The sequence below is a fragment of the Annulohypoxylon maeteangense genome (assembly GCF_022496945.1).
Source record: "Annulohypoxylon maeteangense strain CBS 123835 unplaced genomic scaffold GGS22scaffold_10, whole genome shotgun sequence".
Lineage (NCBI taxonomy): Eukaryota > Fungi > Ascomycota > Sordariomycetes > Xylariales > Hypoxylaceae > Annulohypoxylon > Annulohypoxylon maeteangense.
Window position 1 is genome coordinate 1 of NW_025953257.1, and position 24196 is coordinate 24196.

At 46.4% G+C, this 24196-nt stretch overlaps 10 protein-coding genes across 10 annotated transcripts; 5 read left to right on the plus strand and 5 right to left on the minus strand.

Annotated features, from left to right (window-relative positions):
- The first annotated feature begins 1325 nt into the window (after window positions 1-1325).
- Window positions 1326-2686, plus strand: GGS22DRAFT_18176 (cyclin mcs2). The gene is made up of 2 exons (XM_047963895.1): window positions 1326-2230; window positions 2290-2686. The coding sequence occupies exons 1-2, from the start codon at window positions 1409-1411 to the stop codon at window positions 2530-2532; spliced, it is 1065 nt and encodes a 354-aa protein (XP_047817865.1). The 5' UTR covers window positions 1326-1408; the 3' UTR covers window positions 2533-2686.
- A 31-nt stretch (window positions 2687-2717) lies between these two features.
- GGS22DRAFT_18187 (MFS general substrate transporter) lies at window positions 2718-4916 on the minus strand. Its single transcript, XM_047963904.1, has 6 exons — window positions 4406-4916; window positions 4184-4340; window positions 3962-4125; window positions 3550-3894; window positions 3098-3484; window positions 2718-3037 (listed from the first exon to the last, which is right to left on the minus strand). The coding sequence occupies exons 1-6, from the start codon at window positions 4687-4689 to the stop codon at window positions 2887-2889; spliced, it is 1488 nt and encodes a 495-aa protein (XP_047817866.1). The 5' UTR covers window positions 4690-4916; the 3' UTR covers window positions 2718-2886.
- Window positions 4917-5227: 311 nt separating this feature from the next.
- On the plus strand, window positions 5228-7813 carry GGS22DRAFT_164703 (fructosyl amino acid oxidase). Its single transcript, XM_047961576.1, has 8 exons — window positions 5228-5345; window positions 5504-6255; window positions 6309-6467; window positions 6526-6635; window positions 6691-6850; window positions 6905-7011; window positions 7071-7379; window positions 7437-7813. Exons 2-8 carry the CDS (start codon window positions 5974-5976, stop codon window positions 7615-7617), a joined length of 1308 nt encoding a protein of 435 aa, XP_047817867.1. The 5' UTR covers window positions 5228-5345; window positions 5504-5973; the 3' UTR covers window positions 7618-7813.
- A 279-nt stretch (window positions 7814-8092) lies between these two features.
- GGS22DRAFT_18249 (proline-specific permease) lies at window positions 8093-10034 on the plus strand. Its single transcript, XM_047963971.1, has 2 exons — window positions 8093-8153; window positions 8203-10034. The coding sequence occupies exon 2, from the start codon at window positions 8269-8271 to the stop codon at window positions 9916-9918; it is 1650 nt and encodes a 549-aa protein (XP_047817868.1). The 5' UTR covers window positions 8093-8153; window positions 8203-8268; the 3' UTR covers window positions 9919-10034.
- On the minus strand, window positions 10035-11647 carry GGS22DRAFT_18245 (FAS1 domain-containing protein). The gene is made up of 4 exons (XM_047963964.1): window positions 11384-11647; window positions 10986-11329; window positions 10506-10933; window positions 10035-10415 (listed from the first exon to the last, which is right to left on the minus strand). The coding sequence occupies exons 1-4, from the start codon at window positions 11493-11495 to the stop codon at window positions 10151-10153; spliced, it is 1149 nt and encodes a 382-aa protein (XP_047817869.1). The 5' UTR covers window positions 11496-11647; the 3' UTR covers window positions 10035-10150.
- A 2281-nt stretch (window positions 11648-13928) lies between these two features.
- On the minus strand, window positions 13929-15168 carry GGS22DRAFT_18274 (uncharacterized protein). Its single transcript, XM_047964002.1, has 3 exons — window positions 15004-15168; window positions 14462-14948; window positions 13929-14392 (listed from the first exon to the last, which is right to left on the minus strand). Exons 2-3 carry the CDS (start codon window positions 14756-14758, stop codon window positions 13976-13978), a joined length of 714 nt encoding a protein of 237 aa, XP_047817870.1. The 5' UTR covers window positions 14759-14948; window positions 15004-15168; the 3' UTR covers window positions 13929-13975.
- Window positions 15169-16219: 1051 nt separating this feature from the next.
- GGS22DRAFT_164712 (uncharacterized protein) lies at window positions 16220-17218 on the minus strand. Its single transcript, XM_047961577.1, has one exon. The coding sequence runs from the start codon at window positions 17135-17137 to the stop codon at window positions 16373-16375; it is 765 nt and encodes a 254-aa protein (XP_047817871.1). The 5' UTR covers window positions 17138-17218; the 3' UTR covers window positions 16220-16372.
- Window positions 17219-17452: 234 nt separating this feature from the next.
- On the plus strand, window positions 17453-18362 carry GGS22DRAFT_18284 (glycosyl hydrolase). Its single transcript, XM_047964016.1, has one exon. The coding sequence runs from the start codon at window positions 17653-17655 to the stop codon at window positions 18322-18324; it is 672 nt and encodes a 223-aa protein (XP_047817872.1). The 5' UTR covers window positions 17453-17652; the 3' UTR covers window positions 18325-18362.
- A 112-nt stretch (window positions 18363-18474) lies between these two features.
- Window positions 18475-21483, plus strand: GGS22DRAFT_164716 (glycoside hydrolase family 36 protein). Its single transcript, XM_047961578.1, has 3 exons — window positions 18475-19147; window positions 19195-19804; window positions 19880-21483. The coding sequence occupies exons 1-3, from the start codon at window positions 19066-19068 to the stop codon at window positions 21432-21434; spliced, it is 2247 nt and encodes a 748-aa protein (XP_047817873.1). The 5' UTR covers window positions 18475-19065; the 3' UTR covers window positions 21435-21483.
- Window positions 21484-21546: 63 nt separating this feature from the next.
- On the minus strand, window positions 21547-23867 carry GGS22DRAFT_164720 (amidase signature enzyme). The gene is made up of 5 exons (XM_047961579.1): window positions 23454-23867; window positions 23204-23393; window positions 22296-23128; window positions 22084-22240; window positions 21547-22012 (listed from the first exon to the last, which is right to left on the minus strand). The coding sequence occupies exons 1-5, from the start codon at window positions 23709-23711 to the stop codon at window positions 21843-21845; spliced, it is 1608 nt and encodes a 535-aa protein (XP_047817874.1). The 5' UTR covers window positions 23712-23867; the 3' UTR covers window positions 21547-21842.
- Between the last annotated feature and the right edge of the window lie 329 nt (window positions 23868-24196).

A 24196-nucleotide genomic window follows, 5' to 3' on the forward strand; every position in this document is an offset into this window, starting at 1 on the left:
GACTATGAGTTAATGATCACCAGTTGACATTATGTCCACACCTGGTGACTATCCTTGTGACTATGTCCAAACACCCCCCCCTCCCGGTAGTGTAGCCCTAGAGGTACCCGACGTATGTACCAACTTTGAAAATGTTAGCCTGAAGTTACGGGCGGTATAGGGGACTTCTAGACGCTAATTTCAGCGATAGTCAGGATGAGGGTACCTAATACTGTCCAAAGATCCGCAGTGTGCAATTAACCGTTAATTCATCATCAATTGATGGTTTGCAAGATCAAACGTTTGGAAAAAAAGAAACCGTCGATTGCGCGTTTTTTTATTTAATTGTTTATATTTTAGATTAATATTTACTTCTTTTCGAAACGTTTGGAAATTTTAAATGTTTAATAAATCTTCAAATATTCGATATGAAGCCTTAAATGTACCTAAACGGGAAGCTACAGGAGCTAGCGGATAGGTGTTTTACTTTGGAACTAACAAGCAAACGGATAGCCTTCTACGAGGCCTCTTATGTATGTAGGAGGCTATTTACGATTTCTACGATTGTAAGATTACTTACTTACCTACCTACTTACTTACCTACCTGTAATAGCTGCAGTTGAGCCTTAAGTCATTGGTAAATCGGATAGACTGGAGGTCCTGGAGGTCCTGGAGATCCTGGAGGCGATCCTGGTGTATATGGGTAGATCTTTGGAGACTTCTTCAAAGACTTGGAGGTTTTAAAGAAGAAGAAGAAGAAGAAGAAGGATTGAAGGTAAGTGGGTAGGATCAAGGTTTTATATAGACTTAAGGTAGGTGGATTAGATCAAAACAACAAGATTAAAGTACTGAAAGGGTTACACATACCAGATCAGGGACTTCGAATAGTTCGAGCTATCGCCAAACATTTATTTAAAAAAAACGTTGAACTTTTTTCTAACGTTTAAAAATATATAACGTTTAAATGCGAGTAATCGTTTAATTTTATAAATATTTAGATAATTAAATGTTTATGAAACCAAACCATATATTAATGGTTTGAAAAAGAATTATCCGTTAATTGAGATGGGCTAGTTTAGCTAAGTACCGTAACTGTCGATTACCTAATATGGATTGACAACCCCACTATGAGGTCCTACCTGGAGACAATAGCAACTTTCCTTATCAACATTTAAATCCATAAATCCATTCCAGACATCTCGGGTTGTCATTTCTCGGTTCCTCCGCGTCTACAAATGCAATATCATTTCTTACTTCATATAGACGTAATGGTGTACTATTGTGTCTATGATCTTGGAGTAAAAATGGACTAGGTTTCTTTTTCGTCAAGAACAAAGATCCTCCCAGTTAATCTCTATCATCACATTAACCTACATTTGTATCTAGTCGTCCCGGTCCATCTGGCGACGACAACCCCCGAATTCTCACAATGGCGACCGAAGATGCTCGTTATAGACAGTCGAGCCAATACCGTCTATGGTCATTCTCTCAACCTCACCTCGCCACCCTCCGCGAGAAGACTAATGCCCTCGCCCGATCTCATATTTCCAATCGCTTGCGAGCGTCAAACCCATCCACTCCTGCCGAATCCCTGCCTGAATTCATGACACCCTCCGAAGAGTACAAGATTCTCAACCACTTTACAGTTGAACTTTTGCGCGCCGCCTCGTTTTGCAACCTCCCCACCGATATCCAAGCCACCGCCGCCATCTTCCTTCGCCGTTTCTATCTCACTAATAGCGTTATGACCTATCCGCCACAAGAGCTTATGAAGACTTGCCTATTCTTTGGGTGTAAGGCTGAAGGTTATTTCATTCGAGTACAGAAGATAGCCGACACTTTCCCCAACACCACAAGCGAGATGATTCTAGCCGCCGAATACGTCCTGTGCCAAGGCATACGTTTCGCTTTCGATGTCAAGCACCCATTCCGTGCTCTGGAGGGAGCCATCATGGAGCTTAGAAGACTAGGCGCATTCGACGAGGACAGAGTCAACAAGGCCCACGAGAAAACTAGAGCTATCTTGAAATTCAGTCCCCTAGTCACCGACGTCTATTACCACTACACGCCAAGTCAGATTATGTATGCTGCTCTAGCAATGGTGGATGGAGAATTGGTGGAACGAATGCTCACGGAAGCTTTCACTGATCAGAGCGATGAGATCAAGGAGAAGATATTAGGTGTGATACAGTCATGCAAGGCTATGCTTGAGGAAGAACCTCCGGAGAAGATGACCTCCTACTGGGAAGATGTGAGCACAAGTCGGAAAATACCTTTCTACTTCTATGTTGCTAACACCCTGGACTATAGAAGGAGATCGTTAAAGGCGTCAAAGTCTTGAGAAGAAAACTCGCTAAGTGCCGAGACCCCGATAGAGTCGATCTTGTTGCTTTGCAGAAAGTACGTAGGGCACACGCATCGCAGAAACCGAAGGCGAAAGGAAGTGCCAACACAGACGAGAACGTATTCGGAAATGCTATCAACGACGAGCGCGAGTCTAAGAGGCGAAAAGTTGCTGCCAACGGAGACGACTTATTTGGACCGCCTCTATAAATAAAAAAGTCGAGCATAATGATTCGTCAACAAACCATACTCTTCACACTAATCACGCAAGCTAGCCGACTTTTCCCTGCGGATAATAGGTTGACGTAGGCTGGCATGATGGATTGATAGGGCACAATGGGAGAGATATTGCTGACAATGTATCGTCGCTTACCGATACGCGAATTGCACATGACGAGGACGAGGTTATCGACCTAGACCTCAACTAATGAACTGAATAATGATGCCACATTCACCAACTATGGAATCTACGTAAATCCTTCATCTTTTCGTATATAATCCTCGCAATTACCACTAAATGTACTGGTACCCGGTTATTCCGATCACCCTCTATTCTCGAGTACGTTATGAGTCGGATTTAAGCCCTTCCAACTTCTTCTCCTCTTGCGCCTCCTGCTCCTCAAGAATTACGTCCGCCGGGATACGGTCAGGTGTGGAGTTAACAAGGAGGAGCATTGGTACAAAGGCGGCGGCCATTAGACCAAATGTGACGCAGCTAAAGATGTTTTGTTAGGGCGAGAATTGCTATCATCTTAATGGGAGGGGAAACACGTACAATCCGATTAGAGGATCGGCTTTGATTTGGGTATTCATGCCGTAAGATATGGCTTGACCGACAGCTTCGAGACATCTAAAAGCAGCGCCGTTACGAACGTTTGACTGCGCGTCTGTCGCAAAGGAAGAAAGAAGCCAGTACATATACGACTGTGATAGGGGGCCCGTGGTCTGCACGAAGAAGTACGGCAGGAAGGATGTAGCATAGAGCGAGTCGTCCCAGTCGATTTTACCTGGGCTACGGACGTTGAATTTCGTCTGCATCACAATGGACCAGATATATACGCCTAAGTTAAGGATGACGACGGTGAACAAGCCAAGTTGCGCCCTACGACGTTGACTAAGGGATTTAAGGTCGAGAATGAATCCAAGGCCGAAACAGCCGATGCTACGTATCTGTTTAGCGATACTGGACAAAAGAAAAACTAGGTATAAATGGTTCGGGTTGCTTACATGCAGAAGAATGGCGAGATGAGCGAAGATAGGGCACGAGAGCGGGTGGTGAAGTACGTCCCGAGATACGTAGACCAAGTACCGCTGTAGAAGAAGGACCAGACCGCCCAAAGAGCCGAAAGAAGGATAAGCTTAGAAGACATGGTGAACTTGATGAGCTTGAACTCCTGCTTGAACGTAAGTTTCTCCGAGACGAGAATACGTGTGCCATCGGATCGGACAACATTCTCGAGAGGGGAGATTAAGAAGGCGAATGGTAGCGCCAGACTCTCGATAATCAAGAACGCGATATAAGTGTCGGGCGTGACACCGCCAACCGCTCCTTTAATATGATTCTTGGACAGGCTTGAAGGAATACGTCAGTATCGCATTCCCCGTAACATTATAGAAAAAAAAACCTCAGGTAACTCACTTGATAGCGCCTCCGACCAGCTGTCCGAGGTTTCGGGAGACGATCCATAGGGCGAGGTACTTTCCACGAGATCCCGAGGGAGCAAGCGACATGATAGATCCAGATTCGGCGACATACCAACACCCGCTACCAATTCCGGTAAAGAAACCGCCAAAAATCAAATACTGCGAGAATATGCTATGTTAGCAGTTGTGATGGACCTATTCATGAGGTACTACATACCCATTGCGTGCCGAATTTACTGTTGCAGTAGTAAGATGAGCCACGGATAGGAAATGACATAGCGCCGATGACCAATGCCCACTTTGTCCCCAGCTTGTTGACAATAGGACCGCCAAACATACAAACAGTGGCAAGCATAGCATAGTTGATCGCAGTTCTATAATTTTTGTCAGGTTTTCGCGATTAGCTATATTAGATTGAATGAATTGTTGGGAAACATACGCAATGTTAGACGTTTGGGGGGTCGCAAGACCACCACCACCAAGACCTGCGATCGCGTCGGCCATAGCTGGTCCGCAAAACGCCTGGATACTCAGGAGCATCATCTGCGTCAAACTGTGTTGATAGATACGCTTCCACAGCGGTACGGCTTTTCTATACGCGTCCATGTCGACTCTCTCGTCGGAGTCTTCGACTGGGTTCATCGGGAGCGAGCCTTGCCCGCGAAGGGCATCGTCATCCCCGCCAGCATGAGTATTGGGTGGTGCTGCGTCGAACTTGGACATTGTGCCGATGTTGTCTTGTGCTTTACTGATGCGCGCGCAAAGTCCAACAAAGCAGGAGTAATGGCTAGAGAGCTGGAGATCCAGGCGAACACAAACAAGGTCGTCTGTCGGATATACATATAGGCACTCCAAATATCGCGAAGATGTCAATGCCAAGTACTTACCTAGTAGGTATCTTCCTAGGTTCCTCTCCTTATCAAGGTCAGCTTTGCCTAATCTGTGGATTCTTCGACTACGATGGAAATAGCGTAATCCATTCTCCAAACCGGGGTAAACATATCTTGGGGCCCCATAGAGCTGCGAGAAACCGTCTATGTTAATAGACAGCTCCCACGCGATATTATTTTCAATGACGAATCAGATGTCACCTTATCTGACTCGCTCGGACTTGGCTTCTTCGAGAATCAGACCCCTAGTTTGACGGCACGCGTCTTGATTTCCAACATGCTCCAACATGGACTTTTCTTTACTCTTCTTGGGAAATATTAGCAGTCCCGAAGACCTGGTCAATAGTTCCAGTTTAAATGGAACTAATGCCGGGTCATGCTACTTCATTCTGACCAATCGTCGACTTGCAGGGCTACAGTCGCCATTGCTCACTTGGCCTATTTTGGTAACCGTAACAGTTCCAGACTCGCCGGTCCCACGAAACGATCACCTTAGCTGAGAATTAGTTTCCGAGCCTCTAGAACCGAGGAGCAACCTATCTACATAACGCTAGCATGTCCGCATCGCGGGTAGATAGGGGCAAGAGGGGAAATTCCCAACCGCCGCAAGACTCATGTTTTGACCTCATGATTATAATAACGAACTTACCTATTGACATTTCGTATTAGCGATTGATGGAAGACACTAAACATCACGAACGTCTTCCTACTTTGGTAATGATAGCAGTTGACGATGCAAATGAATGAGGCCAAAGGCGAATATTAAACCAGATTCCACTCAAGCCGTCGACTATTCCACCCCCCAAGCGTCCCACTCTCTCCGCAGTCCCAATTAATAGGCGAATTATCTCGGGAAACTATTAGTAAATCGTCCTCGTCACCAACCGACTGGGACCGATCTTCTCGATCTGGATCTTGGTACCGTTTATCTCGACGAAAGGTGAGTCGATATTATTGTTGACATCGTGCCACTTCGCGATTGAGAATTGCGATTTCGCAACCAGGACAGGTTGTCGGTATATATGATCATTTATTTAAGAGATCAATCTGGGTGTTAGTTTCGGCTGTAAGCGATTAGAAGCTGCGAGAGAGAATCCAAAGAACATTTGAGGGCAAGATGGCTACGTCTCGCGCAAACATGAAAATCGTCGTTGTCGGCGGAGCCGGCACGATGGGTTCTTCGACCGCTCTGCATCTTGTACGATCCGGTTATACCCCATCCAATATCACCGTTCTCGATACATATCCCATCCCTTCGGCGCAGTCTGCCGGGAACGATCTTAATAAGATCATGGGGATTCAAATACGAAATAAGGCCGATTTGAGGCTAAGTACGGAGGCAAGAGATATGTGGAAGAGTGACGAACTGTTTAAACCGTTCTTTCACAACACAGGCAGAGTAATCCATGACCCTCCAATCTCGCCCGATCAATGCAAATTAACGCTAAGTAGCTCGATTGTGAAGGATCCGAAAAGGGCATTGCCAATCTTCGAAAAAAACATCAGAACCTCGTTGATATCGGCATTGGTCTAGAGGAGACTAATGAATGGCTGGATAACGAAGATGCAATTTTAGCAAAGGCGCCATTATTGTCACGGGATCAAATAAAAGTAAATTTCCCAGACATAGGAGCGCACTAATAGAATGCTAACTACAAGCCTTGTAAAGGGCTGGAAAGCTATATTCTGCCATGATGGCGGGTGGCTAGCTGCGGGCAAGGCGATCAATGCCGTTGGAGAAGAATTGAGCAAGCGGGGAGTCAAATTTGGATTCGGAGGGTGAGAAGTTCCTTGAACTATAAATCGATGGGGCTTTCTACTGATGCTTGAATAGTTCCGGATCCTTCAAACAGCCCCTTTTCGCAGATGATGGTGTCACGACCATCGGTGTTGAAACGGTGGACGGGACAAAGTACTATGCCGACAAGGTAGTTCTCGCCGCGGGAGCTTGGAGTCCTACGTTAGTAGATTTAGAAGATCAATGCTGTTCTAAGGTAAGAGTTTTACCTCAATCTGAAGCAATGTTATGGTGCTAATAAGACTTACAGGCATGGGTATATGCCATGATACAGCTATCGCCGGAGGAAGCTGCCGAGTATAAAGACTCGCCTGTCGTGTACAACGGAGACATCGGTTTCTTCTTCGAGCCTAACGAGTGCGTGATTGTGTCGTGGTACGGTTAAGGCACGACTAAAATATGCTGATCATTTACAGAGATGGGATAATCAAAGTCTGCGACGAATTCCCAGGCTTTACCCGCTTCACTCAACATCAGCCATATGGAGCTGACCAACCCAAGCACATATCCGTACCTCGATCTCACGCCAAGCACCCTACAGACACATACCCTGATGCGTCAGAGAAATCCATCCGTAGGGCTATCGCGACGTTTCTCCCGCGCTTCACGGAAAAGGAGCTGTTCAACCGAGCAATGTGCTGGTGCACGGATACTGCGGACGGAGCACTGCTTATATGCGAGCATCCAAAATGGAAAAACTTCATTCTCGCCACGGGCGACAGCGGGTAAGTAATTTAATTAGAATTCACCTATTCAAAGATGCCTCCTCCTAACATCTTTAGACACACCTTCAAACTGCTACCTAATATCGGAAAATACGTAGTAGAATTAATAGAGGGTACTCTGGCCGAAGACCTAGCAGATACTTGGAAATGGCGACCAGGAGGCGATGCTCTAAAGTCGAGGCGCGAGGCGCCTGCTAAGGATCTTGCAGATATGACTGGATGGAATCACGATATGTGATAGCGGATGCAAGATTCCGATATAGTCGTCGTGCGACCTTGGCGTCGCCAGGTTCGTGTACGTCGAACAAACCTGGGAAGGCTTCATCGCATGTCAAAATAGTCTAGGGAAAGGTACCTACCTAGGTACTTATTTAATTACCTATGCCCCGAAAACAGTTTACTTACTACGATTAATTGAACTATAGTAATTGCGACTGATTCTTACCTATGCACTAGAAATAAAATAATTATATTCTATCATGTTAATAAGCAGTCATTAGATTTCTTATTCGTATCCTTGCAAGATACAACACTCGATTTTTTGAAGGATTGGGTTGCGTCCCGACCAGGAATCAGACGATGCGATGTCCAATAGCGCTGGAACCGTTATCTGTGCTTTTATAGGTCATAGGGTGCAACAAAGACACCCAAAAAGCCTGGGATTATTAGTTCCGACACCTCCCTAGAAGGGAATCAAGCTTCCCCCGCGATAACAAAGATGTACAATACAGCGTGCGGAGTAAAGCAGCATACCTTATGTACCTAGGTAGGTAGGTAGGTATGCATATATAGGTACCTAAGTAATCCCCTAACAGGGCAACAGTCATCATGGATTCAACTCCCAGGGCGACTTATTTGCTGTGAGGCACATGTCGCAAAAGTCGCAACCATGGAGGACATCGAAACGGCGCAAAGGGATGAGAAGAAGGCAAAAATCGCCAACAATCAGGAGGATGTAATCGCAGACTTAAAAGCTGAGCAAGACTCGCGAAATATTGGTACGCTCGATCGCAAGCTCAAGTCCCGGCATGTCCAATTCATGGCGCTGTCGGGCGCCATAGGGACCGGGCTTTTCGTTGGCAGTGGGCAGGTTTTATCGCTTGCAGGCCCGCTGTCCGCGTTTCTGGCGTACCTAATAACGGCCTTTAACGTCTACTGCGTGGTGCACAGTCTCGGCGAGATGGCGACCTATCTCCCCTTGCCGGGTGCTGTACCCGTGTACGCTTCCCGATACGTCGACGAGGCGTTGGGGTTTGTACTCGGCTGGAATTATTGGTATCAGCTCGCCATCGGATGTCCTATCGAAGTTACGGCTTCGGTTGTAGTCGTGGATTATTGGCAGAATGATATACCTAAAGCTGCTTTGACCACGGTCTTTTTTCTGGCGATGGTTATAATTAATTGTTTCCCCGTGCGCATATATGGAGAGGCAGAGTTCGCCTTCGGGGCTATTAAACTTACGACGATCGTCGGGTTGATTCTTTTGATGTTCATCACTACACTCGGCGGAACTCCTAGTGGTGAGAGGATTGGATTTAGGTACTGGAATAATCCTGGGCCTATGAACGAGTACTTGGAAACTGGATCTCTCGGGCGATTTCTTGCCTTCTGGAAAGTCTTCATCCAGGCCACGTTCTCGTACGGCGGTTCGGAGATGGTCGTCATCGCTAGTGGTGAGACCGAGAACCCGAGACGCAATATCCCCAAGGCGATTCGAAGGGTATTTTGGAGAATAGCCCTTTTTTACGTACTCGCTATCTTCCTTGTCACTTTATGTGTGTCGTCGCAGGATCCCCGTCTCCTAGACGCCATTAATAGCTCAGCACCCGGCGCTGCGGCATCGCCTTTCGTCATCGCCATTGAGAATGGTGGCGTTAAAGTCCTTCCTTCGATCATCAACGCCGTCATTCTTACTTCCGCGTGGTCCGCTGGAAATTCATTCTTCTACTCTTCGACGCGCGTCTTATATGCCTCGGCTTTGGATGGGAAAGCGCCCAAGTTCCTGACGTACGAGAAATGGGGCGTCCCGTACGCCTGCGTTGGTGCAACTACAGCGATCAGCTTATTATGCTACATGAACGTGAATAACCAAGGCGCAGATGTGTTCTTCTGGTTCTCAAATATATCGGCCGTCTCCACGTTGATAGTCTGGTCGTCCATTTGCGTTACCTATCTGCGATTTTATTACGGTCTTCGCCATAACGGAATCTCGCGCGATACATTACCATATAAATCACCTCTACAGCCATTCCTCGCGTACTTCGCCATTTGCTTCTGTCTTATTGTTGCCTTCTTCAACGGCTACGATGCTTTCTTCCCCGGGAAATTCAGCGCGAAGACTTTCGTGCCGCCTTACATCGATATGCCGATCTTTGCAGGTCTATTCTTGGGGTATAAGCTTGTCAAACGAACGAAATTTGTTAAGCTTAGCGACATGGACTTATGGAGTGGAAAGGTGGAGATCGACCGCTTGGAAGGCACGTGGCCAGAGGTGAAGCCTAGGAATTTCTTGGAGAGAGTTTGGTTCTGGATTGCATGATATAATTATTGTTGATGGAGTAAACGACTGTTAGAGTTGTGCTTATGACCCAACTCTCAAGTATCAAACGCTACGTGGTATAAGTATGCGTGCGATGCATTGTAAATATATTACACGTGAAATGAACCCCCTATCACCATTACCCTTAGCCCTTGAACAAAAATCATGATCGCATCTTAGGTAGGTATATTTTCCATGTTTCATTCTTGTACGTATTTTCTCGCGTGGTGTTCTATAGGTTCACGAAGGCGGCTGCACCTCCGAAGAGTGCGGCTGCACCGATGGCACCCGTCTTCATTGGCATGGCTGCACCCTTTGAAGAGCTGGACTCGCCCGAACCGCCAGCTGATGTAGCGGCAGGGAAGGTACTGGTTGGTGTTGTGACTCCACTAGTGAAAGGTATGCCGTCTGTCCCGGAACTTGCACCGCTAAATGCTGCTGCGGTGGATGTAGCCGTTGGGTCAGGGGTTGCGGAGGTGTTGTTTGGATTCAAAACTCTTTTTCATACATTAGTACCTATAACTTACTGAAACCTAGGTACCTAGGTACCTAGGCATGCAATGTTCGGTTGATAATAAGACACTTACCCGTCGATAACGTGGACGACACCATTCGCTAAGAGAATGTCAGGGACGGTAACCTTCGCTGAATTCACGTAGATGGTGCCATTCTCCACGGTTATAGTGAGTTTCTTTCCGTTGATAGCATTGGCCGTCGAATTCCTCAAGTTGGTACTGTAATTGACGGATCCGTTGAGGACGTGGTAGCCAATTACGTCTTTTAAGTCATCCGCGCTAAGGTTACCGGTGATACTGCCAATAGCTGCGAAGGCGTCGTTGTTGGGTGCGAAAATGGTAACATTTTGAGTGCCGATAATAGAGTCGGTCAAGTTAGCCGTCTGAATGGCACCCTCCGCTGCCGTGAGGTTTGAGTTGGACAATGTATCTGACACATTCTGGGGAATGGAAAGAAGACCATCGATAATGTGGATTGTGCCGCCGGTGAAATTCACGTTCTGGTAGGGAGTCAACGACTAGCTATTATTCAAATGTTTAGATGGTACTTACAGCCGTGACAATAGAAGCATTTTGCTTGAGAGCAGTGAAGAATGTGACATTATTATCGTGAAGTCGGGCTTCGACAACCTGACCACCAGTGACGTTGCTATATGTGCTGTTGTCCAGTGATGTGTGGATGAAAATGGATTCATTCGTAAAGCTCGTATTGTGATATGTTCCATTCAAGACATGGTAGCTTAATAAAGCTTGCAGATATCCGGACTTGGTGAACCGCGATAATGTGTCGGTGTCCTTCACCAGACTCTCTAGGGCGTCGTTGCTAGGGGCTAGGATGGTGACATTTTTTAGATTGTTGAAGGAGGCCGCAATTTCAGGGTTTGATGAAAGGATATCTATCATAAGTTAGTCATAATTTTACCTGATTATGAAGAAGTCTATCGGCATACCATTGAGGGATGACAATGATGAGTTCTGAGAGCCAAGAGCATCGGTTAAGCTTGGTGTCTGAGCAGAGACTACAGAGGCTACTGCCAAAGGGAAAAGCCTCTTATACTGCATAGTGACTAAATACCTCGGTAGGTACTAGGTAGGTAGCTGATGGCGAATGAATATACACTGCAGCAAGTGTTGGAAGTCAACTTTCAACATGCGGGATTCAACGAAGCTCTGGACGTAGCCCCTCCATTTAAAGATGCCTCCCGCGGCCGCAGACGGTGGCCATCGCGGGGCAATAGTCTCAAACAAAGGCTTGATGAAGTCATGATATCGATGATCAAGCCAAATCCAATGTACGACTAATCCTGCACCTGAAGCCAATCAGACCTGGCTCATGTGCCAGCTGCTGTACTTGCAAACCTGTAATGGTGGTGATGACGAGTTAAGAGCGAGCTGGAACCACTAGCCGTCCTTGTTTAACCCGTCCTATCCGGTATTTCAGCCACATCGTCGGAAGGGAGCTTTAGCTTGACATCTACTGAAACAAAGGTCAACACGATTACCACATTCGTACCATTCACATACATAGGTACCTACCTAGGTAGGTACCATTTTTAGTGATAAATGAATCGTACACATGTACTGTAGGCTCATCGAATGCTCATCATCCCTAGGACTCGATCTAGGGCTTAGAGAAGGAGCACCTATACAAGTATCACATCCTACTTGGTGAATGTTCTTGTGATCGCGAGTTCGATATCCTCAAGGAGAAGATTAGAATAAGTACCTGACTAACTGACAAGCTGATCGGTAATCGCCGGGGAGGTCTGCTCAGGATTGAGACCTCAGATGAGACTGACGCTTCGTCGTTCTTCTCCCCGCATTCCAGGAAGATCGAAGTGGCTTGGTCACCGTGTTAATCCAACCACAACATCTCGATCGACGGTTGTAAGCATGAGCACCTTACTGATTGAGGCTGAGCCTGCATCGTGTAGCATGCCGGGTAACCGAGAATAAGCTTGAAACATTGCTTATTTCTAGGGCTGATTGGTAGGTACTAGAGTTAGGTACCTCTTATTCGGGCTGCTAGGTACCTAGGTAGGCAGTATTAACCCCGATAGCTTCCAAAGTGAGCTACATCTATCATTTACTAGATACTACCTATGAATTTGATAAAAGGAATCGTATGAACTATGATATTTTTCTCCATTTACACCATATTTCATTGATACAGGTGTCTTTCTATGTTCCTACTAGGTACCTATATTAGTAAACGTTGCGGTTGGGTTATGAAAATTGGTTCGGCGACATATGAGTCAACGACAGTTCATCATAGAGGAAAATTGCTTTCATAAGGACGAATTTGAAATGTGAGACAGTGACGTCAGGAAAAATATATAGCTGAATGAGAAGCTAAAAGTGCGTTCTCCAATATTGTTGAAATATTGCGTCATGTAATTAGGTACCATAGCGGGAAATAGTGGGAGCAGACAATGATTAAAAAGTTAAATAATCATTAGAAAACGCTAATAAATTCGAACAATCATTAGTCCTTACAACAATCATTAGGAAAATAAGAAGCATTACTCACTTTTTACAGCTGGTAGACTGCAAAAACAGGTGGAAACGGGCCGTTAGTCAGGTGACCTAGGCGGCAGCAAGGTCCACGATACTATTGTTTCCTACCCACCACCCCTCCAACCTTCTATCTTTTCAAACTTCTAAGATTTTTCAAGATCTTCAACATCGCCGTCTCTCCCCACCTGTAAGGCCCACCCACCTTTTGCTGCAGCAACCATAACACTTCTTCTAAAAAAAACTTAGAATATTTTTTTTCCTTTTCCTTACAACATCACTTTTTACAAAACTTAAGATTTTTCCACCTTCTTTTCCACCTTCTTTTCCACCTTCTTTTCCACACCACCAATATCACCAACAATACTTGGAGATTTTTACTAATATGTTACATCAGGTCATCATCATCGTTACACTAGGCGTAATAGATTACTAGATCAGTATCTGTAAACCTGTAAACGCGTAGACCCGTAAACGCGTAGACCTGTAGAGCTGTAGACCTGTAGACCTGTAGACCTGTAGACCTGTAGACCTGTAGACCTGTAGACCTGTAGACCTGTAGACCTGTAGATCGTAGACCTGTAGATCGTAGATCAGTAGACCTGTAGATCGTAGATCAGTAGCAGTAGATATTGTAGTAGTAGATCAAACAACAGCCTTAGACCAGTAGAATAATAAATCCGGTGACTTGTAAATAGTAGGGAAAGTGACGAGGGGGGGGGAGGGGGGAGTGGATAGAAAGACCCACCCAAATATAACCTCATAATGATTGTTTGGACTTTCCAATGATTGTTTTGACTTTCTAATGATTGTTAATATACAAATCATTTGTAAATGAAGGATTGGATATGATAATGGACAATGATTTTCGAAGAAATTAATCGTTGTCAGTCGACGGTAGTTCCCGGTATGGTAGTTAACTTGAACCATCCGGTGCTCACATTTCGTCTGATAGGTTCAAGGTTGAAAAGTAAAGATCAATCGTCATTCATTCATAAACGCTGAGGTAACTTCTCGAGCTAGAAACATTATACTATACTTTCAATAAAGTCTATTTCAATTACCCCCTTTTCACCATCCAACTTTCCATCATGTTGTGAAGTCTCTGATTCCTTTAGATCTTGTTCCCGGAAATCTAGCCAGGCTGAAACGAGTAGTACGATGGAAAACAGCGATATTAGCAAGCTAAGCCAGCGTGATACCATTTTCCGTCCACACGGAAAAGCTTTATCGTATGAATTACTCTGTCCAAGTTCAATGAGGTCAAACGTCCGGGCATTTGTTTTTCTATAGTGGCCATATTCATCTAAAACAACATCGCCAGTGATGTTACCACATTTTCCGCTAATGGTCGTGCTGACTGAAGCGTAGAGAAAAGCTGTGAAAGCAAGAGCTGCATTCGCAAAGAGTATCGCGTATAGCGTAAATCTAAGCCATGTCTTCGTCTGTGAAAATATTCCATTAGCACTGATGGTCACCGTAGTTATATATAATCTTTTTTTAAAAAATCTTACCTGTTTAGATTTATTCCGCAGCGCGAATAGGAGGAGCGCTTCCAAAACCATTGAGACTACGACGCTGAATGCCGAGCTTAATATTAACAGTTCTTCGGTGGGCGTAAACGGCCCCTGGATCTCGAATAGCAGCCATGATTTACTACGCTCCATCCATATGGTAACCTGTCCACGAGGCAACACCAGCCAAACTACTAACAAGGCGATGGCGATAAGAATGGAGACCGCTGGGACCACCAGTAAAGTCCTCCTCAGCTTTGTCGCGGATGCTTTTGGCGATAGCGTATTAATCGACATTGTCGAATCGAGTTCGAACTGCTTAGTGGGGCAGTTAGATTTTGGAGATGAAAGAGTTGAGGCCCCGAGCTCGGTATCATGACATGCTACGCCGTTCTTATTACTATTATTTTTTCTAAAGTCACCATGAACGTAGGTAAACACCAGACCATAATCGACGTCGACTTTGGGCTTCTTTTAAATGAAGGGACTCGATATCGTATTAATAGCAACACCAACGATGTCTGCCTAGGTACTGTACATACAGTATTAAAGAGCTAAGCCCTGTTGCAGGGGAGGATTGTAACCCTGTCGGTCTAGTTGCTTGGCGAGCGAAGTAGGCTAACATTTGCGAGGTCTGATTAGTTAAACGACACAGCCGCTCTGAACCAGAATGATGGGATGCAATATAGTTTCCGAAAAAGGATCCGACGATGGGCTAGATGGGTTGCCATTGTCGCTGCAGCATTATTCCCGCATGGCGGTATGGATATTTGCCCCTCAAAACACCAAACATCTCTATCGTGTTCCATTAGCGCGTAATGCGACGAAGAGCCCAAGAAGGAAACAATTATCATGGGGATACGAACTTACAGCGGTATACTATGTAGCATTACATTAAGGCACCAAGGTGTAGGTATGTAATAAGTCCTAGGACCTAGGTACCTGCAGCTTCGTTTATCTACTCCCCTATTAAAGCGCATCTGTCTTGGTCATTTAATTTTCAGCTTGACGGCATCAAATTGACAACAAAAGCTTGGCACTGCACCATTTCTATTTTACCTACGTAGGTACCTAGTATCCTTCACTCCTTATTGTTGAAACAACCGTGGTGCCACTTCGAGTGTCCTTACTACACCAAAGGATTGGTGAATTTAAGACTAGATGCTATTCCGAGGTTCACGACATCCTTAGTTGGCTGGGCGTCTTACTTCGATAGATCTAAGAACGATTGACACTGAAGTTGAAGTGATAATAAGCTATCAGTACCCTGTCATCGACTGTCTGGTTGACCCCTCCTGGACACCTGATGACATGGGTCGAGACAGCTCGCTTCCACTTAACATTCACCTTGTGAAACAGGTGACCATTTTCTCATTCCGGTTCCTTCGGTATAAAAGAACGTTTGAAAATTGATACTTACCTAGGTAGGTAGGTATTAAAATTGCAAAGGGACATTTTAAGGTGCTTACTAGAAAAACTTTAGTCTAGAGCGAATCAAGCCTTAAAATAATTATGCTATATACCTTAGGAAGTTGAATGAAAACCTTGGGTACTTTCGTCTGCTATTATTATAGGTAGTCTACAGCCCCGATGATGCTGAAATATAGCCCTGGAGTGCGTACCCATTATTACCTACCAGCCTGCTAGGTAGGTACTAGATATGCACCTAAGATTTCTATTACCCCAGGACTATTGATTGGAAGAGCCGATAAAGTTGAAAATTACTTCAATCATGAAGCCATACAAATTACAAGAAAGCTCAATAGCCGTGCCAAAAAAAAGTCGTGAATAGCCTCGAGATTAAAAAAAGTAATCTTGAAAGAATTCTAAACTTATGAACTATCAACATAGCAAGATCTAAATTATAGTGGGAACTACCTCATAATCGCAAACCACTTCCGGGCTAGAGTGTCAGCAGCCACGGGAAAACCTCCCCGCATGGCCCTTAATGCCCTTCGTCAATGCGAATATATGTCCCATAATATGAACCGCATCGTCGGGATCCTCGCCGCCTTGCATCATATAATCGAAGCGTTCGATAACAGGCCTATCGTCTTCGTCTCCTATCCTATAACCGCTACTCTCGCTATCTCCATCTTCTCCCGGAGTTCGTCGGTATAATGCATCGCTCACCTCCCGAATGAACATATCTTTCGTGATCCCATCCGGCGACTCCTTCGGCGCGCGGATTCGGATGACCTCACAATCGTCCTCCTCGATGTCGCAGGGGCAGCAGTAGTGGTCCGAGACAGGCCATTTCGATACGCGAACTTCAATATATGTCCGCGGGGGCGAGAATAATGCAGTGGGTATATCATCATCTACTTCGGCTTGTTCTCGTATCCGTTGCCAGATGGTTCTTTGGTGCTCGTTATGCAACTCTCGAGACTGGTAATCATTGTACGGCTTGTCGGGCCTGGTTGCAGTCGCGGATATGGCGGTGTTGTTCTGAACCAACCGGTCTAGACTTTCAAATCGAAAATCATGAATGCCCTGTAAGTAACCGATAGCTTTGGTGTCCTGCGGATCCACCATCTCAGGATCGTTTGCATCGTCCTCGTCGTCTTCAACTACATGGGGCTCAATTGATGATTGATTAATGAATGTCGGCTGGCCGCTACTATTAGAGTTAGTCGAAGACGTTGCATTCACTAGACTCTTATTTTGTATCGCCATTGTTGATAGCTCTCGAGTATGGAAAGCTGATGAAATAAATCGACGAGCGTACGTAGAGCTATAGATAACCTTACCTCGTCCCACTCTTTTGAATAAAATGGACATTGACCTCATGGCATTATACTTGATTTAACTCGACGAATGAAAATACTTCAGCGTTGGTGTTGGTATTTGTTTGCCAGTAAATCGGTAAATCGTGACTCATGCCGGTACTGGCAATGCAAATGGCACTCGATAGAGATCTGACTATTGGAGTATGAGTCTTTGGGCGGGTAAGGCTCAGACTATCCCTCCCCTATAATTTAGCGGATAGTGGCCATAGCTTAGGTACCTAGGGAGTTTTACGCAGATTGAGGCCCCCAAATGCCGAACTTGCTCCATGATGACAGGGTACATAGAAGTACCTAGTATGAATTAAGTTGGTATATTCCCCAACTGCACCCTTCCATTTTTCCGATTTAGACTCTCTTCAATTGCTTGCAATACCCTAAGCTGTTTCTTATTACCTAGTAGTGATGTCGCCTGACAAATTTGCTGTGTTAGTTTTTAGCAAGACAGCTGGATACCGGCACGAATCAATTCCTGCGGCGATAGAAGGTATCAAACAGATCGGAATCGCATCCGATGCATTTACCGTGGACTCCTCAGAAGACCCGTCCTTCATAGACGTTAAGAAATTATCGCGATATGCGGTCGTCATATTTCTACAGACTAGCGGCGACTTTCTCGGCGAAGAGCAGTTGGCGGCGCTCCAGACTTATGTGAGAAGCGGGGGAGGTTTCCTGGGCATTCACTGTGCTGCGGCTGGTATGACGAAGGATCCTTGGTATGGCGAACTGATCGGTGCTGTTTTTACGGACCATCCAGAGCCGCAGGATGGCCTGGTGACTGTTGAAAATAAAAGCCATGTTATCGTCGCGGGTTTACCAGAGAAGTTGGAGTGGTTTGATGAATGGTATTACTTCGACGCGAACCCTCGTATGAAGGTGACCGTGCTATTATCCATCGACGAACGCACTTATAAAGGAGGGAAGCTAGGTGAAGATCATCCATTGGCGTGGTGCCGAGAATTTGATGGCGGTCGTTCCTTTTACACGTCCCTTGGCCATTTCGACGAAGCGTATTCGGATGAGAAATTCATGGGCCATATACTGAACGGCGTCTTATGGGCGGCGCGTAAGGTGTAGGATTGGTGCGAATACTCCGGAGAGGCAGCCATCTTGGGTTTAGTATTGTTGAATCGAGGAATGCCATCGAAAGTGATCATAAGTTGTGAGGGGCTAGAAAACTCGGTGAATGACGATCGGCAGCTAAATAAGCTAAATACAGCCAAGCAACGCCTAAACAGAATCCTTCCAGCGTTCTCCAAGTTCTGCCAGCTTCCCAGCTATGTACCGCTATGCCATGTACAATTGCACCGCATTCCCCGCACGGCTCCTCTGACCTCCCCATGACCTCCCCCAAGTAAACCCCTGACAGTAGAAAATGCGCTGTGCGGAGTAGCTACTAGCTAAGTGCCGTCCTAACTTTAAACTAAGCTGTTCGTGGGGGATGTCCGCCTTCTTCCCCATCTCCTAGAGTAAAACTCCAAGGTTTAAAGTGGAAATAACCATGTTAGCCATTAATAAGGCGTGGAGATGGGATCTCTAGTTTTTTATGAGATTCGCCGGTGATGCCCTCTTTTGGTTGTTGTGAGGCTTTTCATCATGCCTGCCTATAAGCCAAGCTGGAAATGGCTGGACATCTGGGCAAGGATGCGAATCTCCAACTGCAAGTGACGCAGCTAGCTTTTTTTCTCTCTCGGTAGCTCGGCGTCGAATCGCCTTTATCCTACCCGAAGGATCAAAAGGAATATAAAATGTGCGCCTACGCAGCTGACCGAAGACCGGAATGTTTGACCATTTCCTATTCCTCGATCAAGGTCAATCATGAGGACTCAACGGCTTCTTACCGTCAACCTGGTTGGGTGTCTGTTCCCCTTATTGGGGTTATGCCAGGGCACTGCGAATTGTAAACACCTTCTCTACCTCACTCAATTACATTCGCTGACTTTTTAGGGATTTCCGTGGGCGACGACGGCTCTTCCTTCTCTCTGTCTTCATCCAACATCTCCTACCGGTTCCATGTCGATCCCTTGACATTGGACCTGGTCCACGATCACTGGGGTGCTTATTCAGCTGAGACTATCGCTGATTTCAACGGAATAATATCTGGTTGGGGTGGTCCTTACACTTACCGTCGACGTGAATTCCCTGACCTTGGCCGTGGTGATTTTCGAGTCCCCGCGATCCACATTCAGCACGCCGATGGAGATACCGTATCAGCATTCTCTTATACGGGCTACAATATCAGTCCCGGCAAGCCGTCTCTCCCTGGTTTACCGGCTACGTATGGTAGTGAAGGAGATGTATCAACGCTCACCATACATATGTATGACAACTACTCAGATGTCTCTGCGGACCTGTATTATTCCATCTTCCCCAAGTATAATGCGATTACCCGCAACTTCCGGATCACCAATAATGGAAGTCAAGATATAACGATCTTGAGAGCTAGTAGTTGGAGTATCGATATGCCAAATGAGGAGTTGGAGATGCTCGATCTTCAGGGTGATTGGGCCTCGGAGGCGAAGGTTAATAGGCGGCCGGTTGTATACGGTGAACAAGGGTAAGCTATTATTTTGTGCTTAGTTTGGTGCAATTACAGCATATCGAATTTCGACTGATAGGTATCCATAAACAGTTTCCGTTCCTCGGCAGGTTATTCGTCTCACTTCCACAACCCCTTTGTTGCCCTGGCGCCCCCAACAACTACCGAGTCCCTCGGTTCAGCGACAGGGTACTCTCTAGTCTATACCGGCTCGTTTTCCGCCGATGTCGAGCGGTGGTCTACTGGTTGGGTTCGAGTCCTCCTTGGTCTAAATCCTCTGCATCTCTCCTGGACCGTAGCTCCGGGCGACACGTTCACCTCGCCCGAGGTGGTTTCGGTCCACTCAGAACAGGGAATGGGTGGAATGTCTAGGTCTTTCCATTCGCTTTATAGAAACCATCTATCTCGATCGAACCACACATTCGAGACTCGGCCGCCATTATTAAACTCATGGGAAGGCCATGGTTTCGATTTTAATGAGTCATCAATGGTTAAGTTGGCTGAGGAAGCTGCAGGTCTAGGCTGCACCCTGTTTGTCAACGACGACGGATGGTTTGGCACAGATTATCCCCGGAACAACGACAGCTTGGGTCTTGGTGACTGGACCCCGAACCCGGCCAAGTTCCCTAATGGCCTGGCACCCTATATCGAAAAAGTGGACAATATTACCGTCGGCAACACTTCCGAGCACATGCAATTCGGACTATGGGTTGAGCCAGAAATGGTCAATCCTGATTCTGATCTATATAAAGCACATCCTGATTGGGTCATGCACGCGGGAACCCACAACCGTACGCTTCAAAGAAACCAGCTCGTTTTGGACTTGGGTCTCCCCGAAGTGCAGGACTATATCATTACGATCATGAAGCAAATACTCGATTCGGCCCCTATTCGATACATAAAATGGGACAACAACCGAGGTATGCATGAGATGTCGTCTCCATCTGCCAGCCATGCATACATGTTAGGTTTATACCGCGTCATTGACAACCTCACGACCGCTCATCCGGAGATCCTATGGGAAGGATGCGCTTCCGGAGGAGCGAGGTTCGATCCCGGCCTACTTCATTATTGGCCCCAAAGCTGGACAAGCGACGATACAGACGGTTTAGAACGGCTGCACATCCAGTTTGGAACGTCTTACCCTTATCCTCCTTCGGCAATGGGTTGCCACATTAGCGCCGTCCCTAACGGCCAAACTGGACGCGTCACTCCATTGGCTTTCCGAGCAGCAGTAGCCTCTATGTGCGGTTCTTTCGGCCTCGAGCTAGATCCTTCCAAGCTTGACCAGGAGGAACTCGATGCGATCCCGACTCTAATTGCTACGCAACAAAAGATTAACCCCATAGTTATCAACGGTGATTTCTACCGCTTGGCGCTACCGGACCAGTCCAACTGGCCTGCCGCTATGTTCGTCTCCCCAGAACTTGACTCTGCTGTCCTGTTCGCATTCCAAGTTCGCTCCGCTCTTAAGCCTCTACCGCCCCCGCTTAAATTGCAGGGTCTGGACTCGAGCGCCAAGTATAAAGTGAGCAACGGGACTTGGGAACAGAGCCTGTCTGGCTCAACACTAATGAATACCGGCCTAAGCTTGACTTGGCCTCAGGCTGATTATCAGAGCATAATCTTGACCTTTGATAAACAATAAATAATTGGCATAATATTGTAAATAATCATTTACGCTCGTCTACTAGGACCATGTCTAGGTGCCTAGTATACTATACTAGGTATATTAACTAGGATAATCAATAAAGACTTGGACATATTCAATTCAATACATAACTTTCATGAGATAATTTATGTACCTAGGTAGGTACCTACTAGATACGAAGCAAAAAGTTTCGCTCGTCAGCCACCTTGTATCCATGGATGTGGATCCAGTTTAGTGGACCAAAGCTCGGACTTTGCAGTAGACCGTTCACTAAATTACAGCGTATAGTGGATAATTGGAACAGTTTACGGGGTTTAGCAACTAAAGAAAGACGCCAAGGTACGGTTCCGACTCGTCACTTGGGAATACATCATTCATCATTCATCAATCATCAATCATCAACCTTTAGAGCTTCTTCCAGTCAAACGCCTTTTCCCACGCCGCTGCAACCTTGAGGCAATCGGCATCTGCAAACTTGCGACCTACTATTTGCATGGCTGTAGGAAGCTTCAGGCTTGGATCTTCTCGGGCGGGTACAAAACCGACGGGGAGCGACAGGGCAGGATGACCTGAATCTTTTTTTCGTGTGTTCATCGTTAGTCCTATTCTTCGAAATGGAAGTTGTTTACCTAATGCAGGTACTCACTATTAAAGGGGCAAGTATTAGCAATCAGCCCAGTTGTCCTAGCTAGGAACTTCAATGGACCTTCATCAGAATCGGGCTCGGGCAGTTTCGGTGGCGGATAAGGCAAGGTCGGCATAACCAGCACATCGAATTCCTTGAGGGCTTTGTCGTACACATCCTTTACTACCGGTTAGCGTAGCTGCGTCAACGATGCATCACACATGAGTTCTCACGCCGGCAGCCTTGAGGAGGTTCATTGCTTTCCCATGCACCTTGGCACCATACTTCTCTTGAATCCACAGGTATCCTAAATACTGGTTCGATGCACCAGGTCCGAGTGTGTCGAATTGACGTTGAGTTAGTTTAGGTCCAACAAGATCTGCTCTGTCTGTAAAGTAAAACTGTTTCCTCCCATCCAAGTCTCCGAGTAGAGACTGTCGGCCGCCTGATAAGGGTAAAGCGCAGGTCCATAACAGGGGAGCATCTTTGTGCAAAGGCACGGACACTGGGGCGACTGTAGCTCCTAGAGACTTAAACCTGTCGATTGCAGACTGGACGGATTCAACGACATTGGGGTCTTGTCCGGGAACCTCGAAACCTTCGGCGAGCACCCCGATTTTAATGCCTTCAAGCATCTTCGATGTCTCTTTGGCAAGCACAGTCTCGACCGGATTTACAAATTTCAACTTATCCCCTTCGAGTCCAATCGACGGTTGACGATCATCCCATCCATCTGGTCCCGCAACCGCTTCCAGGAGTGTAGCACAGTCCTTAACATTTCTGGCCATTGGTCCCGCATGATCAATAGTTGCATCAAGACTTAAGATACCTGTATAAGGAACTAGACCCCAAGTTGGCTTGAGGCCTACAATACCACAGGATGATGCTGGAATACGAATGCTGCCGCCCTGATCTCCTCCGAAAGCGAGATCGACGGAGCCAGTCGCTACGAGGCGCCCCGAACCACTACTCGAGCCTCCGGTGCTGTACCCTTTGGCATACGGGTTATGGACCTGTCCTGTGACAGATGTGCCCGATAATCCCTCGAGACACGCATTTTCACAAGCTGAAGGTTCTTAGTAGGTAGTTGCCGATATAGGTACCTATACGGGAAACACTGTATTGGGACTTATGATCTCACCAGCTTTGCCAATTATTATGGCTCCTGCATCCAAAGTTCGAGTAACAATCGTCGCGTCGATCTCCGGGGTCCAATCAACCATCGCAGTTCCATTCGTGCACCGGACTCCCGCCAACGCGATGTTGTCTTTAAGCGCCACAGTCCGACCCTTCAACAGATCGCTGATAGGACTTGTGCATTTCACAGTCACCTAATGGCCTCGTTAGAACCGTTTCGTCAAATTCTAAGGGTTACCTAGGTGAAATCTTGCTTTCGTTGCCCATGCGCCTAGTTCGTTATCCTCAGGAATATGAATGTCTGTACGCGGATACTTGGTGAGATTTGGGCGTGGCCAGACACTCTTATCATCAGGTAGAGATGCAATGGCTTTATCTAGTGAGGATATCAACGTGCTGAGGTTTTCGAGGAGCGGCTCTGAAAGCTCTAACCCAGCCTTCGCGATGACTGGTCGCAGCTCATCTTCGGTGACGCGCTTCTCAGATGTTTTCAGTTCAAGAACAACAGACATCTCGTGCTATTGATACCTATACCTAAGGGAAGTATGTGCCTGGTATCGGAATGTTTCAGGGGTATAATCACGGCGGATAATATCGTTTACAAGGTCTCCCTAGTAAACGAGCTAAGGATGATAGATCCGGGGCGGGCCATGGCATATACATATGCCTGGGACGGCCTTATCTCTTGGCCATGCCGCTTGCCATCCGAACGTAAACGCCACAGGTGGGGTATCCTGTAGAAAAGGGGGGTTGAAGTTGTACCACGAAGCTAAATCCTACAACTATCCGTGAAGATCTCATCATGGACAAATCACGAGAAAGGCAGGATGATACCGAAGGCTGTGGTGTATCATCCGGAAAACAGTATGTAAGTTATTGACCGCACTGTCATATAAGGTGGGATTCGGAGATTAGATGATCTTGCAAATCGTTTTCCGACCTGAATCTTCCAGTAATCATTTCCTCGGGACTGCAAGAAGAAGAAGTCGTTTGGAAA

Excerpts from the sequence above, each read along its gene's own strand:
- GGS22DRAFT_164720 (XM_047961579.1), bottom strand. The coding sequence starts at position 23,711 with ATGTCTGTTGTTCTTGAACTGAAAACATCTGAGAAGCGCGTCACCGAA. Across the intron at positions 23,394-23,453 it reads TAGGCGCATGGGCAACGAAA|GTGACTGTGAAATGCACAAG; the intron begins GCAAGATTTCAC and ends CGAGGCCATTAG. Across the intron at positions 22,013-22,083 it reads TAATACTTGCCCCTTTAATA|ATTCAGGTCATCCTGCCCTG; the intron begins GTGAGTACCTGC and ends CACGAAAAAAAG.
- GGS22DRAFT_18284 (XM_047964016.1), top strand. The coding sequence starts at position 17,653 with ATGTCGCCTGACAAATTTGCTGTGTTAGTTTTTAGCAAGACAGCTGGA.
- GGS22DRAFT_18274 (XM_047964002.1), bottom strand. The coding sequence starts at position 14,758 with ATGTCGATTAATACGCTATCGCCAAAAGCATCCGCGACAAAGCTGAGG. Across the intron at positions 14,393-14,461 it reads TGCGGAATAAATCTAAACAG|ACGAAGACATGGCTTAGATT; the intron begins GTAAGATTTTTT and ends ATATTTTCACAG.
- GGS22DRAFT_18176 (XM_047963895.1), top strand. The coding sequence starts at position 1,409 with ATGGCGACCGAAGATGCTCGTTATAGACAGTCGAGCCAATACCGTCTA. Across the intron at positions 2,231-2,289 it reads TGACCTCCTACTGGGAAGAT|AAGGAGATCGTTAAAGGCGT; the intron begins GTGAGCACAAGT and ends CCTGGACTATAG.
- GGS22DRAFT_164703 (XM_047961576.1), top strand. The coding sequence starts at position 5,974 with ATGGCTACGTCTCGCGCAAACATGAAAATCGTCGTTGTCGGCGGAGCC. Across the intron at positions 6,636-6,690 it reads GTCAAATTTGGATTCGGAGG|TTCCGGATCCTTCAAACAGC; the intron begins GTGAGAAGTTCC and ends ATGCTTGAATAG. Across the intron at positions 7,380-7,436 it reads CTCGCCACGGGCGACAGCGG|ACACACCTTCAAACTGCTAC; the intron begins GTAAGTAATTTA and ends TAACATCTTTAG.
- GGS22DRAFT_18249 (XM_047963971.1), top strand. The coding sequence starts at position 8,269 with ATGGAGGACATCGAAACGGCGCAAAGGGATGAGAAGAAGGCAAAAATC.
- GGS22DRAFT_18245 (XM_047963964.1), bottom strand. The coding sequence starts at position 11,495 with ATGCAGTATAAGAGGCTTTTCCCTTTGGCAGTAGCCTCTGTAGTCTCT. Across the intron at positions 10,934-10,985 it reads ATGCTTCTATTGTCACGGCT|AACGTGAATTTCACCGGCGG; the intron begins GTAAGTACCATC and ends ACTCCCTACCAG. Across the intron at positions 10,416-10,505 it reads GTCGTCCACGTTATCGACGG|AGTTTTGAATCCAAACAACA; the intron begins GTAAGTGTCTTA and ends TGTATGAAAAAG.
- GGS22DRAFT_164712 (XM_047961577.1), bottom strand. The coding sequence starts at position 17,137 with ATGGCGATACAAAATAAGAGTCTAGTGAATGCAACGTCTTCGACTAAC.
- GGS22DRAFT_164716 (XM_047961578.1), top strand. The coding sequence starts at position 19,066 with ATGAGGACTCAACGGCTTCTTACCGTCAACCTGGTTGGGTGTCTGTTC. Across the intron at positions 19,148-19,194 it reads ATGCCAGGGCACTGCGAATT|GGATTTCCGTGGGCGACGAC; the intron begins GTAAACACCTTC and ends CTGACTTTTTAG. Across the intron at positions 19,805-19,879 it reads GTTGTATACGGTGAACAAGG|TTTCCGTTCCTCGGCAGGTT; the intron begins GTAAGCTATTAT and ends ATCCATAAACAG.
- GGS22DRAFT_18187 (XM_047963904.1), bottom strand. The coding sequence starts at position 4,689 with ATGTCCAAGTTCGACGCAGCACCACCCAATACTCATGCTGGCGGGGAT. Across the intron at positions 3,895-3,961 it reads CTGGTCGGAGGCGCTATCAA|CCTGTCCAAGAATCATATTA; the intron begins GTGAGTTACCTG and ends TATTCCTTCAAG. Across the intron at positions 3,038-3,097 it reads GCCGATCCTCTAATCGGATT|CTGCGTCACATTTGGTCTAA; the intron begins GTACGTGTTTCC and ends AAACATCTTTAG.